At 41.6% G+C, this 15,073-nt stretch overlaps 1 protein-coding gene across 2 annotated transcripts; it reads left to right on the forward strand.

Annotated features, from left to right (window-relative positions):
- The first annotated feature begins 5,196 nt into the window (after nt 1-5,196).
- Nucleotides 5,197-15,073, forward strand: LOC139920228 (large neutral amino acids transporter small subunit 1-like). Of its 2 annotated transcripts, none has more exons than XM_071910184.2 (11): nt 5,197-5,596; nt 6,578-7,129; nt 7,440-7,565; nt 9,205-9,310; nt 9,486-9,530; nt 9,929-10,052; nt 10,202-10,305; nt 11,051-11,147; nt 11,751-11,900; nt 13,235-13,409; nt 13,695-15,073. In XM_071910184.2, exons 1-11 carry the CDS (start codon nt 5,521-5,523, stop codon nt 13,769-13,771), a joined length of 1,632 nt encoding a protein of 543 aa, XP_071766285.1. In that variant the 5' UTR covers nt 5,197-5,520; the 3' UTR covers nt 13,772-15,073. The 2 variants fall into 2 exon arrangements, with proteins under 2 accessions (XP_071766285.1, XP_071766287.1); XM_071910186.2 differs by having other exon boundaries at nt 6,581-7,129.

Here is a 15,073-nt window from a genome sequence, read left to right on the forward strand (position 1 = left end):
AAAAAATAAGAATAGACACAGTACCACTGACAGGTAGAAACCAAAGGATATGAGGAATATTATAGGTAAGGGGAATATAATGACAGACAGATGACTGGCAGTGGGAGAGATGAGATGAATTTAGACAGGTGAAGTCAGAAGAAATAAATACATCTTGAGCGAGGGATGGGGAGGGGAGAGACGAAAGACAAGTAATTGGTGAGAAAGAGGCAGAAAAACACTGGGATCCATCTAGAAGAATGGGAGAAAGAAGAGGAAGGAAGAAGAGGATCCTCAGGTAAAAGACAGTCTTATGAAATGGGTGAGAGAGAGAGAGAGAGGGAGAGAGAGAGAGAGAGAGAGAGAGAGAGAGAGAGAGAGAGAGAGTTAGAGAGAGAGAGATTATGATGAAGGAGGTGCAGAAGCCATGGAAGCCTCCAGGCTTTATTTCAAAGGACATCTTTAGGCCAGAGAGGAAGAGGCGGTGGAGGTGAGGTCAAGAGGTTGCCAGGTGGGAGGGAGAGGCAGAGGATGGCAAGAGGGAGGATTAGAGGGAGGCAGAAGAAGAAAATATAGACAAGAGCACAGTGGAAGGGTAGAGAGTGACGAGCGAAATTCGGGAAAATCTGGAGGAACGTCATTTTGAAGGTGAGAAACAAGAGAAAAACAAGAAACAAGAAACAAGAAAAAAAAATGAAAACATGAAAGCTAAATCTACTGTTACATTGTTTTGTGGTCATGCAGATCACAGCCATTTGTGGAATACTGTAATGCCTGAGTCGATTCTGATTCTGACTCTTTGTAATGGAATTGATGGAATCGATTCTAAATCAATTCCGATTCCAAATGAAAATCAACAGAAATATTTAAGTTGTACAACAAAGCGAATTTATTACAAAATGGTACAAAACTTGATACAAATGTTCTATAGTCTGGTTAGCTCAACGAGTTTTGTAGCAACTGTCCAATTGATGAATTAATTAATGTACAATACAAATGTGTTTAAATTGAACAGTTTCTTTGATTCCAGAGTTGGGAGTCGAGATTGCAACAGGAGTCAAATCTAATTCCGTTTATTAGTAGAATCGATTCTCAGAATGTGATGGAATCAACAATCGAGTTTTTTGGAATCGACTCTCCACCCCTAGTATTAGCATAACTTAAAAAGACCTGGAATAAAATCTTATTTGTGTCTAAAATCTTATCAGTACTATTTCCAGTATACACAGTTCAATCCGAGCCTCAGGTGTCCTCCTCCTCTGAGGCGTCTCAAGGTTCTCCCTCTCCTTTCCTTTGTTCACGGGGAAGGTAGAGAGCACAGACAGCATCGCGTGGGAGAAGACCCTGATAAAGCACCTGCCCTCCTGGGGTTCTTGGGACCTGAGCTTCAGGGCTGCTGGGTCCACTTTGTGAGGGTGGACCAGGAGTCACCAGGAAGCCAGCAGTAGACCTGGAGCCTGCTGCAGGGACCATCAGAGCCAGAGGCATTTCCATCAAAGCACATAGTAGTCATTCTTCTTCACATGTTCCGGGGTGAAGGCTGAAGTGAGGCCGTATTTGGAGGATTCCTCTGTGGCAAAGCTAGGTGAACAGGTTCGATTCTCCAGTGAGGCGGCAATAAAAGTGCAGAAATGGACTGAGCAACAGCTTTGTACTTGCCAAAACTTAAAGGATGGTTCCTCGAGTTAGACTGGTACATCTGGATCAGCCCTCACTGCCTGCATGGCCCAGCTTAATGGGAAACACAATTGGTCATAAATGACTTCCATTTAACTGATTACATGCCTTTCTTAAAACATGAAATCATAATAATAGGAAATTTCATCATTCATTTGAGAAAAATAAAAGAGGAAAATATCACATCTGAGCTCAAACACAGAGCAAGAATGACTTACTTATCCCAAACATTTGGCAAAGAATTAACCATACAGCCCAACAGATTTCCAACCCACCCACAGCTTGCTGAGATTTTGCCACACTATATCTGCCACAGTCTGTTTGTATATATTTATTTGTTTATTCATTTATATAATTATATAATTATATTAGATTATCCAAACAGCACCGACTTGTCTGAAGACTACGCTTCATTGTATGAAACAATACAGTGTGTCACAAATGACATAATCGTCATTTTTTTAATAGCTGGATTTGCAGCAGCAGCAGCCTCCCTCCACCCACAAGATGCCTCAAACTGTGATTAGTGTAAATAATAGAGTAAATAGTATGGATACGATCTTATATGCTTTTAAACAATAAAATTTTTTTTTTTTTTTAGAAACAGTAAATGTTCCTGACCTATCCTTTTTAAGAGAACACATTTCACAGCATATTACAATAGGCTATACAATATAATGACTGTAATTTACACTGTGTGATTAAGTAAATTATTTACCCAACAGACATCGACCAGTCTATCAAGAGATGCCTAAGACTTTCATTATACATTCTGTAAATTGTATTGTTAAGATATGTTCATGATTTTAAACAATAAACTTATAGGGATGATAGTGGGTTATGTGAAGATGATGCATTTAACAATTTAAGTTTGAATGTAACTGCTTTAGGGCTACATCATATTACAGCTCAACCTGCATTTAAACTCTTCAAGGTTTGGAGTAATGACAATGCAAGTCTGCATATCGAATTGAATAAAACAAGCTCTGAAGCCAAGGGCATCATCATTCAAAATGTAACAGTGTGTACATTTTGAATGTGTGTATTGTATAAATCAATGATTCCCAAAGTGGAGTGGCTCCAGGCAGTCTCCAGGTAAATTAAGGAATAATTACATTTTGGTATTATTTAATTGACTAAAAGGTAGCACAGCGAGAGACTAGAATATAAGAATTCAGAAGCTTCACTCTCCCCACTGATCTCCATCTACAGTATAATGTCTGTAATGAATGACAAACAACAACAAACATCTCCTCAGATTGTGGTCCCTATTACAAACTCTTAACAAACATTGGTCTGTGGTGTAACATATTTAGGAGTTTATTTATTTAGGAGCATCACGTGTTGGCTAAACTACGTTGTACTAGAAGTCGCCATTGTGTAGTGCTACTGTGTCTTTAAAATTTCCCATGATCCTCCTCCAAGGTTTTGCTCAAGAACAACTTAAAAACATCCATGCTAGTTCCTAAAAGTCAATACTGTAGCGACGAAGCAGCAGCATTTCTAATGATTAACGTTATGCTACGAAATCATTTACACTTCTAATTTGCACCGTTATCGTGAATGATATTTATCCATCGGCCTATATAGCTTTGGGTTCCTCCTTGTTACATCCGGGCATTCAGAAGGCTTGCACTCTGGGCTACCAGCAGAGAACGCAGTTTCTCCATCTCGCGCCCAGGGGAAAGTCCCCGGACACGCGGCAGAAAGTGCTCTGGGTGAAACCAGCGTCGGCCTGCGCTCTACCGCAAAGAGCTGAGACGTTCACATGAGCAGAGCTCGGAGATCGCAGGTCGACTTTGTCAGTGTGATAGATATGCAAGTAGGCAGCTACTACCGCATGAACAGAACGGGGCTCATTCTCGGAATGCACATTTTTGCATACGAGGAAGCGGTACAAATGGTAACATATCAGGAGGAACTTTGTTGTCAAAAGAGACACATAAATCCCCCCCCCCCCTTTTTTTTTTAATCACTGATACTACTCCTACTGTTACTGCTGTTGCTACTACTACTGCTAGGCTACTAATACGTTATTCTTCCGCCAAGCAATATAGTTCTTGAGTGGCTGAACATATATAGTGGTTGCTAAGCGACCCGACACGTAAGTACCGATGGAAGTTGGGGTTTTCGGTTGACGCACAGATATTTAAATTAACTGTCATGCGGTCACAGGTGTGCGTTTACCAGCCATTTTACAACGGCTACCAAGGTGAGTCAGCCAATCACAACTGTGACTTGAAATACATTTATATTTACATCTATCCCCCATTCTTATTTCACAGTGTTTAGTTGGTAAAGTGCCAACCTCAAATAAATGAGCTCTCATTTGAAATGTGTAAAGGTCGCCATCTAGTGGGTGTAAGTGTGATGCGCAAACTTGCCATGAGAGTCATGAAATAAATTCAGCGCAAATGAACCTAGAATTTGTATATAATATTTAATTGAATTGCTGTCCAGAAATAAATGACCCAACTTCATTCACTTTTGTCCATTTGAAGGGATTCATTCCAAGCTTTTATATAGGCTATCAACTTTGGGAGAATAAGAAAAGTTAGTCCTAGTTGATGTCTATTGTTTAATATTTCAGTAATACAATGATTATATCCACTTCTAAGTAAAGGTCTTCTGATAGTGAATGCCAGTAAAATTCCATAGTGAGTTTTACTTGTCAGCGCAGGTGTCACATATTTCAAATTGTGGATATTCATTTTGGAATGAAACTCTTCATGTTCCTTAAAAGCTCTTAATCTATCAGTTGACCTTTCAATATGGCTGTTAGAGTGCCAGAAAGCCAAGACAAGGGATTAATAGGGGCATGAGCACCCTAGGGTTTTGCACTGGAATGCCATACCAACATGTCTATTATCATATCCATACCAAACTGAGCTGTGGACAAAGCATGTTGCAAAATATTTTATTTATACAGTGGAAAAAGCATCACATCAGTATGGAAATTTGATATAGAAGGTGATATAGAATTATTATTATCATTATTATTATTATTATTATTATTTACCTCGCCCACTTTATTATTACAGGCATTCTACATTGTCCACACTGAATAGGGCCTTTTGGTACTCCATTTTCTCTTGGGTGTCACCTTTCTGCATGAGAGGGAAAGAACAAAGACGCTTGCTGTTCCACTCTGAAACCACCAGGGGGCGCACCAGCCTCACATCATCCTTGGTAAGACACGCTCACATCAAAGCACACACACACACACACACACACACACACACACCGCTAGATTAGGCAGCGCACAAAAAAGATGACAGCGTCACACGGTGGCCCCTCCGAACGCTGCCAATGACCTAGTTCCACCTCTGAGCTATCCCATCATTCAGTTGGGGTGGGCGTAGGCTCAGGCAGCAGCATCACGACATCAGGCTCCACACAAAGGTCCACCTCCTCCCTGCTCCAGTGTCCTGGAGAGATAGAGAGACACAGACAAAGAGAGAGAGAGAGAGAGAGAGACAGTGAGGGTCAGATCCGATACAGTCTGCAACTGAAGAGGAGAGAGAGAGAGTGTGTGTGTGTGAGAGAGAGAGGGAGAGCTGGTATGAGGGCAGGGGGAGGGAGAGAGAGAACCTGTGTCAGAGAAAGACCGTGTGTGTGAGAGAGGAAGACACACACAGAGAGAGAGAGAGAGAGAGAGAGAGAGAGACTGAGGGATACAGAGAGAGACAGCATCAAGAGAGAGACCGGGTGTAAGAGAGAGAGAGAGAGAGAGAGAGGGAGCGAGCGTGTGTGTTTGTGTGTGAGAGGAAACCGAGGCAGGAGGAGGAAGAGAACATAAAGGAAGGAAGGAAAAGGGGACAGGAGGGAGACAAGACAAGGGGGCACCCACAGAGAGGAGAGAGGATGGCCGAGCCGGAGCTGAAATCACGGAGCAGCCGGGAGAGCGTTACCAAGGCGGTGAGCCAGGAGAAGATGGGGGGTGAGTACACAAACAGGCATACACACACACACACACACACACACTCCGGTAGACACCACATGGTGCAGGGCTGCATTATTCCACCATGCGCTCCAGCGAGGCATGATGCAACACTGCCTGATGCAAAAGTACATGCCAGTTGACGTTGCTATAGAGATGCATCATGGCGAATGTGGTGTGCGTGTGATGCACAGGCTGGCAGTGAAGTTTAGAATGAGGAAATGTTCCATGCGTGGTTATGGGGCACAAAAATAGACCGACCATCCGGTTAACAGAGCTTGTAAACGCACGTATGACGAACACACACACACACACACACACACACACACACACCCATACGATCGCACACGCGTAAATACACACACATCGCTGCTGTTTTTAGACGATAAATAAGCACACATTCCAGCAAAGCAATTCCCAAACAAGCCTTTCAGGTCTGACTTTACCTGATGCTGTGCCTGCCTCAGAAAAGAGAGTGAGATGTAAATGAAGGCGTTAACATTTCAATTCTTGAAAAACAGGTTTAAAGATGCCCCCGGGCCACCAGCCTAACCTTGTGCACTTATTACAGTCCACATCACAAATATTCCTGGCTGTTAACACAGAACACACAATGCATCCGTTCTTTGCTGCTTGAGGCGTGACATGAAAAAATGGTTTTGTGTTTTGTGGTTCCAAATCATTTTCTTGTCCTACAGCATGTGGTTTCACATATAGCTGTGTATGGCGTTATGATTTTGTATTACATGGTTCTGTTGAAATGAACCGGTGACTAAATTGTTTCAACAACAAAGACGAATACTTAAGGGAAAAGCCAGGTGGGAATGTATGCTACCATGTTGAGTATATTCTCCCCTTTTTCTTGCGAGCATCTCTGTCAGTTCGGCGACATTCAAAGACTACACTTCAAATGTGAAATTGTCACGGACGATCCTTGTCTTGATCTTCTTCTCTTGGTCTGCTGTCTTCTCCCTCCTCCAGCAGCTGAGGCAGCCCCAGAACAGGACGGTCTGATCACGGAGAAGCCCCCGTCTCCGTCCACCCCTATGGTCCCAGCCGTCGCCGTCGTCGCCGCAGCCGCAGCCGCCACCCCCACTGACGGCCCGCCCGCCAAGGGGGGCAAGATTGAGCTCAAACGCAGCATCACCCTCTTCAACGGCGTAGGGATGATCATAGGCACCATCATCGGCTCGGGCATCTTCATCACTCCGACCGGCGTGGTGAAAGAGACGGGCTCAGCTGGGCTCTCCCTGATCGTGTGGTCCGTCTGCGGAGTGATATCTACCATGGGCGCCCTGTGCTACGCCGAGCTGGGCACAACCATCACCAAGTCGGGGGGAGACTACACGTACATCCTGGAGGTGTACGGCGAGCTGGCGGCCTTTCTGAAGCTGTGGGTGGAGATGCTCATCATCCGGCCGTCGTCGCAGTACGTGGTGTCGCTGGTGTTTGCTACCTACCTTCTGAAACCGCTCTACCCAAACTGCACCGTGCCCGACAGTGCCGCCAAGCTCATTGCCTGCCTGTGTCTTAGTGAGTAGGGGGGCTTACCCTTCAAACGGTCACACACTGACACGTCCAAAAACCTGTCGAATGCCTGATCGCATGCACTGAAGCTGAAGTGTTTTGCCAATCCTCCATTTGTCCTATAGTCTGCAATCATTCTGACATTAGGTTTATAGTCTTGATAATCAGGTATACTCATCCCAAACAATAACTATGGAGAGATGTATTCCCTTTCTCTCTCTACAGATGACAAATCATTTAAGATGCACTTTATCTCAAGTGATTAATCCCTAAATTCCTGACAATACTCTCCTTCGTGTCTCTCCACCTCCTGTAGCCTCACTGACGTTTGTCAACTGTATCAGTGTGAGAGCGGCCACCAAGGTCCAGGACTTGTTCACGGCCTCCAAGTTGCTAGCCTTGGTCATCATCATCCTCTTCGGCTTCATCCAGATTGGCACAGGTAAGTCCCACTCACTCACAGACGGGGAGACAGACTCTCCAAAGTCTCTCAAAAGTAAAACTCAAGCACATCCAGGGATCTATGTAAAACTCGATGTCAGCCAGCGGTCTCATCGTCACTGTCCACAAAGCACAAAGAGACCAGAAGTAGGTTATCACCAATTTAGTGTGAATGAAAAAGTGATTATTGTGTGAAATATGTGTGGCAAGAGTTTTGTTCTGTCTCTAATGATCAACAAATTATTGACTGAGATTAATGAGTGCAGCCAGGCAAATGGGCCTCTTTTCAGTTTGTTAGCACAGTAGCTGAGTCTGAACACAAGGCCTGTCTGTCTGCAGCCATGTGACTGCGCGCCTGTGCACATGTGCATGTGTGCGTGGATATGCAGGTGTGAGAATGTGTGTGAGAATGGGTGTTTAAACAGGTTCTCTGTCAATTGCTATGCTGATGCAACCTTTCTAGCTGAACACTAAGCTGTACTCAGCGTAGATTCATCGCTTACATGAGCCTCATCTGTACAGTATTTACAGATTTATCTAATAAAATGTGATTAGAAGAGCAGCAATGTCAGGGAGAATAAGGGAAAATGATGATACATGGTCATCACCACAAAAAAAAACAAAATTATTTGCATAGTTCATCCTTACTGTGAATCAAATAATATATACTATCATTGCCCCAAACATGGAGAGAGACAGCCACTGCTGATGTGATTCATATACACAATGTCAGCTCCATATTAAATAACAACAGATTTTTATGCATTTGAATAGAAAATCACCTGGAATAGCAAAGCAACTGAACTGAATCAAAACCAAGTCACTCCATCCAGAATAGAACAGCGCGGGAAGACAGCGTGGCCATCTTTTGCTCCATGCTACATCTGCTGCTCTCCCCTTGTTAGGCCACGCCCACCACCATTGTGCTCCACACTGCGTTGCCATGGAAACTAGGCGGCAAAGCTTGCCGGCTGTTGTCGCGCTGTGTTCTTTCAGAGCTCCCGAGCCTAAGACGGAGTGGGAAAATAGTGCATGTGTAATACGCCCTATGAAAAGGAGAGTCATTACCATCTGAAAGAGACAGGTAGAGAAGGGAGTCAAGCAGAACCGAGGCCTCAAGCACACATACATGTGCACACGCCATACACACACACACACACACACACACACACACAGCCTCCTTAAAGTTTCCCTTGCTGATGTCTCATATATCAGACTCAGCAGCAGTGATACTGGAGTGGATAGATGAGTGGATTGAGGTTTGTCGTTATTAAAAAAATATATTTTTGCTCAATTTCAAATGTCAACCGAACAGGACCTGATTATGTTTCTGGTACATCAGAGGGAGATGCTCTAACCTGGAGGTGAGGTGTTCAGATAGAGTCCCGACTGGCTGGCTGGACTCTATTAGCTTCTTGAAAATGTCATGTCTGTCAGCAGGCAGGCAGCAACACACTGGCCTTGATACAAGAAATAAAAAAAAAAATGCAACAGAAGAGCTGCGTGAGCCTCCTTTAAATGTCTGTGAGACCATATAATACTTCCATCAACTAAAGCCGGGTATATAGGAGAAGTAATGGTTCTTATTCAGTTGATTTTTACTGGATTCCCTTAACTTCCCCTTCGTTCTGTGTGTGCAGGTGACGTGCCATACCTGACACCAGAGCTGGCTTTTGAAGGCAGCAAATTGGGAGTTGACAATATTGTCTTGGCTCTATACAGTGGCCTCTTTGCTTTTGGAGGCTGGTAAGGCATTTGTAACCTATTTTTATATAATCAGACATCAGAAACAGAAATGATGTATTCTAAATCCAGCTTTAAAGCTTTTCCTGCTTCAGTTTTGCAATACAGTGTAATTCCAACCTTCATCCAATCCCTGAAATAATGTTGAGCCCTTTTAAATTTTTTTTTTCTTTTTCAGGAATTACCTGAATTACGTGACCGAGGAGATGATCAATCCAGAGAGGTGACTTATATGTGATGAAGGTTGTGTTGAGGATTGTACAGACTCTCCTGTAAATATCCAGCATGACTTCCCTCATCCATGATTGAGCTTGTTTCTGATCAGTTGAATGCATGGAGATACATGATGGCTATAATATTACATAATATAGAGAAGCATGTAATGCATATGCCTTCAAATATTGTATTACTTATTACTCATCTAGCATGACTGATTGCTACACGCAAGTAATCAGATATGAAATTGTTTGGTCACGCGTTTAAGAATTGGATTGCATGAAATTGAACAAAAATGTATCCAAATTGACTGTCATATATTCAGTGGACCTAATAAAATATTATTGGAAATTATGTGAGTGTTGTTTCCTCAAATGACCTTTAACCCCCCGCCCCCCTCTCCAGGAACCTGCCCCTGTCCATCATCATATCCATGCCTATAGTGACGGTGGTGTACGTTCTGACCAACTTGGCCTACTTCACCACCATCTCTCCTCAGGCCATGGTCGACTCAGAGGCCGTTGCCGTGGTGAGTGTAATCCTCCTGTCATAATAAAGTTAATCCAGGTGAACTCATAGCCATATGTTGTATTTTTTAATTTGATGTGTGTAGTGTGGTTGATGTTTCCACAACATGTGCGCTGTCTTAATAAACCGGGTTGTTGTGCTGTTTGGCAGAGTTTTGGGGAGTACCATCTGGGTGTGATGTCCTGGCTGATTCCTGTGTTTGTGGGACTGTCCTGCTTCGGTGCCGTCAATGGATCCCTGTTCACCTCAGCACGGTGAGTTTGCATGCGTGTGTGTTCGGGGCTTTTATTTTGTTTCATGATTTCAGTCAGGTGCTTACATGATCTGATTTGGCCACCTTAAAATCACAAGAAAATAGTATTTCATTGGTGTCTTTTTTCTGTAATTCAACGTATTTCCAGATGAAACAGGATGTTGGGTTGAAAAATAAAGGTGGAGAGGGACTGTTCAAAAGTGATCAAAAGTAAAAAAAAGAAATGCTTTGCACATAATTTTGACCTGTCACACATTTTGTCATCTCCAAAATGAATAAATTCCAGCCACCGGGACGCAACCATGGTGTCCTGGGAAAAGGAAACAGGATTTTTGGGGGTGAACATGCAAAAAAGCACCGCTGTACCATTTTGCCACTCGTGCCACTTTGAAAGTTGCAGGTTTTGATGAGAGGGGCGGATGGGGCAATTGTTCAAAAATCTGTGATGGTATTATTGATTTTTCTGTACGCCTAGTGGTACACCATGAAGTAATCGCTAAAGATACTTTTTCCAAGAAGTAATAATAATGGGATGTTGATATAAAAATGAAATAAAATATATTTGTTGGCATTTATTGTTAAATAGATGTATCTTATGATATGGAGAATTAGATAGCAAGACGAAAAAGTCATTTTTCATTTCATTGTGAGTTTAATTAAGTTTGGAGATAGCATCTACTCTCTTCCTGTCTGCTACAGAGACACATTTATAACCAGCTGGCTGTTGCCTTCTTTTTTCCTTCTAGGTTGTTCTATGCCGGCGCTCGAGAGGGTCAACTCCCTGCTGCTCTGGGCCTGGTGCACACAGACCTCTTCACCCCGGTGCCATCCCTCATCTTCACTGTAAGTCTCCTGCAGCTTAACAGTAAAACAATACACAAAACAAAATATAAAACAAATATTTTTGACAATGATTTGATAAATAGTTTTCATTTTGGAACTTTTTTTTTCATTTTGGTGTTAAATTAGGCCAAAAAAGTGAGTTTTTAAAGCCAGAAATCTCAGCACCTGGTAAAATAATCATTGGAGTCATACTGATTAAAAACCCTATCAAATATTGACAGCTATGTCCAACAACAAAAAAATATAAATACAAATTTTGTTGGACATTTTACTACCTGGATGACTGAAATGAATCTAAACAGACATCCACAGCTACATTGTTGTCATTTTGTGCTATGGGACAGGAAAAACCATAGTTATTGCATGTGTAATGTTGCACAGATTGATTGATCATTATTTGGAAGTGGAGTCCTTGAAACATCTAGCCTAATAACACAAACAGTCCTTAAATGTTTACGGTACCATTTGGAACAACACACATTCCACAAAATAAATCCTCAAAATATCCTTCCAAACACTGAGTTTGAGGAATTAAACAAAGCTACACTGTTTGTACGATAAGTAAGCCTAATATTAACTCACATTCTTCTTCCCTCCTGTCAGTGTTTGCTGTCCATGATGTACGCCATCTCTCAGGACATCTTCTCTGTCATCAATCTCTTCAGCTTCTTCACCTGGCTGTGTGTTGGTATGGCCATTGCTGGCATGCTGTGGCTGCGCTGGACCAAGCCCGAACTCAGAAGGCCCATCAAGGTGGAGTATACCCATGCCAGAAAGCTTAGATGTTGTGTTTTTAAGACAAGTGGTAAGAGCGTGTTTCATTGGAGATCTACCTGTTCAACTGAGTTTATGAAAAGACCTCCGAAAAGGTTTTGAGACAACGCTACTGAATATAAAGCTAATTTAAAGGGGTAAAAGTCAGCTCTTTATAGGTTATTAGATATGAGACTTTGGCTATACCCAGCCAGACTCAGCCAGCCTCAATGCATCATTCCACATTTCACATTAGACAACTTCCGCTTATTCGTGTTTGACTTCTGCTCTTTTCATAAACATCTACATAAGCCTTTTTATGAAAGCACCATTGTATCTCTGCTGTTGTTATTGGTTCCAAGTGGAAACATATTTCCTGGATAGGAAGAAATTATGTTTGTGTTAATAGATGGCTTTGGTTTATTTTTGTTTCATCCCAGCAGTATTACTTTGATTGACCAGACTCTTTCATCTTTCTCTTGAGTCCCCATGCTCTCAGCCCATTTATTTTAATAGATGAATCTCTATCAAGCTCCCCTACAGTACATGTCTATGTGTGACCATGAAACAAAACAGTTGTGTATTTCTTAGATAGTCTTAATCCAGAGCTTCTGACAGTGCACCAACACATATTGCTTTGGTAGCATTAAAATTTCTATCCATAGGCTTATTATCATGCTGCACCAACTGATGAGTTTATTTCCAAAACACTGTATATGATTATAACAACTGATAATGTAATAACTGCCAGATAATGTCAAACTTGTCAAAATGTCATAAATTGTCTCCCTAAATGGGTTGAAAATGTAATAAAACCTGTTAGTGTAATTTAAGCAAGTGCAAGTTACATTAACTGGTGATTATTGCTTCATAAGGGATGTAACATAATTTTAACTGATGATGTAATAATAATATCGACTAATATTGTGACAACTTGTACGAATAAGAAGACTGTAATAACTCAAGTTGTTACATTATTAATCAACATTATCATTACATCACCAGTTAACATGCTACACCCCTTATGTCATAATCACCAGTTAATGTAATAATGTGATGTTATTACATTATCCAGCAACATATTACACTTCCAGGTTTAATTACATTTTTCATCCATTTAGAGGACATTTTTATTACATTATCTGGCAGTTGCTACAATCCTTTTTGGAATAAAATGTATCATTCAGTATCTCTAAAATATAGAAGATCCAGTCTCTGAAAGTGCTATCATTTTGTCAGCCAAGGACTTCATTTTACCCACTATCCTCTTTTCCAACTGGAGGATATCTCATTTTGAAACGAAACTGTTCAACTATTGTATCTCCTTTCCCCAGGTGTTTATATTCATCCCCGTGACTTTCGTTTTGGGCTGTGTCTTCATGATTGTGGTATCCTTTTGGGCAGCTCCCTTTGAGTGCCTGATAGGCAGCGGCATCATTCTCACAGGCATCCCGGCCTACCTGCTGGGCTACAAGTGGAAGAAACCCCACGTGGTCAAGAAGATGCTGGGTGAGTAAGACATCTTGTTTTTATAGTGTCTTTGTCTATTTGTTCGGTACGGCCCAGGCGAGGTTGGAGACACATTCATGACAGTTTGTTATGGAATTCTTGTAAAGCTATCTGCTGAAATACAGCTGTGGGCAATGATACATTTGGTTTGTTTATACTTGGTGCAAAGGAGTCAAACCAAGGTGTTGCTCCAGCGTTTCATAAAATCCGACATTAAGATTTGGCCCGGAGTAACCTAGCCAAAAGAAACAGAAGCAGCTAATGTGATGAGTTGTCTCTCCTCAGAAATCTTCACCATGTTCTGTCAGAAGATCTTCATGTCTGTTCCTGAGGAGAGGGAGCAACACGAGGCGGCCGACTAACGGTGGACCGATCCGAACTAGATGAAGGACTGAGTCAATGTTTTGATTACAGCATTACCGACGTGTTTACATTCATTCACTCTTTCTTTTTGATTCGGCAACCGCAATCTATGGTAAAGTAGAGTTTACGTGAACGTATGCTCTTGTGTACAAAGTGTGTAGGCAAAATTTTAGGAACATTTTCAATATGTAGCTTCTCCTCTAGCCCTCCTTCTGGAAACTCAGTCTAATCCTCATCAGCTTTTGGCATATACATTTACTGTAACACTTTTCAGTGCTTTTTATCCTGTTTGACATTTAAATCTCCTTTAATATTTGAACATGCATATATCTTGCATGTTAGTTATTAATGGAGAATCATGCACTAATGTGAAAATATGAATGATTGTCACAGGCACATAATTAACTATACTGTAAACACAGCCTCAGCAGCTACATACAAAGTACTGTAGTGGCCTGAAACATACAAGCTTGTTGCTAGGCTAAAGCATACAAGTTAATAGTTAAAGAGAGAGGAGAGACAACAAGCTACTTTTTTTGTTTTAACTTTTCTTTACACATACTAAAACCTAACAACCACCTAGCTATAGTTTATCATAATTTACAATTTTACAAATTATGGAAGCAACTGTTTCACACGCTGAGCTTAAAGGAAGAATTATGCCTTTGCTACAGTTAAGGATGTATGGTCAAGTTTGGGCCAAGAAGACATAATATTAAGATGACTGAAACAATATACTGTATATGGTTAGGCGTGGAAGACGAAATGTTTATCAGCATAACAATAATTTATACTATACTTACCTGCTATTAATATTGGGATTTAAAAAATATAGCACATAAGTCATTTCCATATTTTAATTCATTTTTTACATTTCGTCAAATCAATCCAAAAGTCCCTGAACTCAGCACAATAAAGTGACGTATGACGTGGTGTATGATGTGTTGCCTTAAGATTGTTACTGTGAGGCAGGTCAGCTTGTATCAGTTGATTCTCTGTATATTTCATTTCAAAACCAAACTAGTTCAGTGTCAGTTCCTATGTGAGATATTTGATGAAATGACAGTGGATACCAGCAACTGTTTGTGAGGCATTACATATTGTCAGCAACTTGACTCCTGTATAGACATGATTTTAGTAGTCGTAGTTAGCAAAGCCCATTGTAGTGTTAGTATTTTGTATTGCGTGTACCTGTTATCCTGTGCCAGCCGTGTCAGTGCTGATGCTCCCCCGACATTACTACCATTTTGTACCAGTTTTTTCATTCTTTTGATCAGACCAGAATGAATGTTGCAAAGTTA

This window comes from Centroberyx gerrardi, chromosome 14, assembly GCF_048128805.1.
Source record: "Centroberyx gerrardi isolate f3 chromosome 14, fCenGer3.hap1.cur.20231027, whole genome shotgun sequence".
Classification (NCBI taxonomy): Eukaryota; Metazoa; Chordata; class Actinopteri; order Beryciformes; family Berycidae; genus Centroberyx; species Centroberyx gerrardi.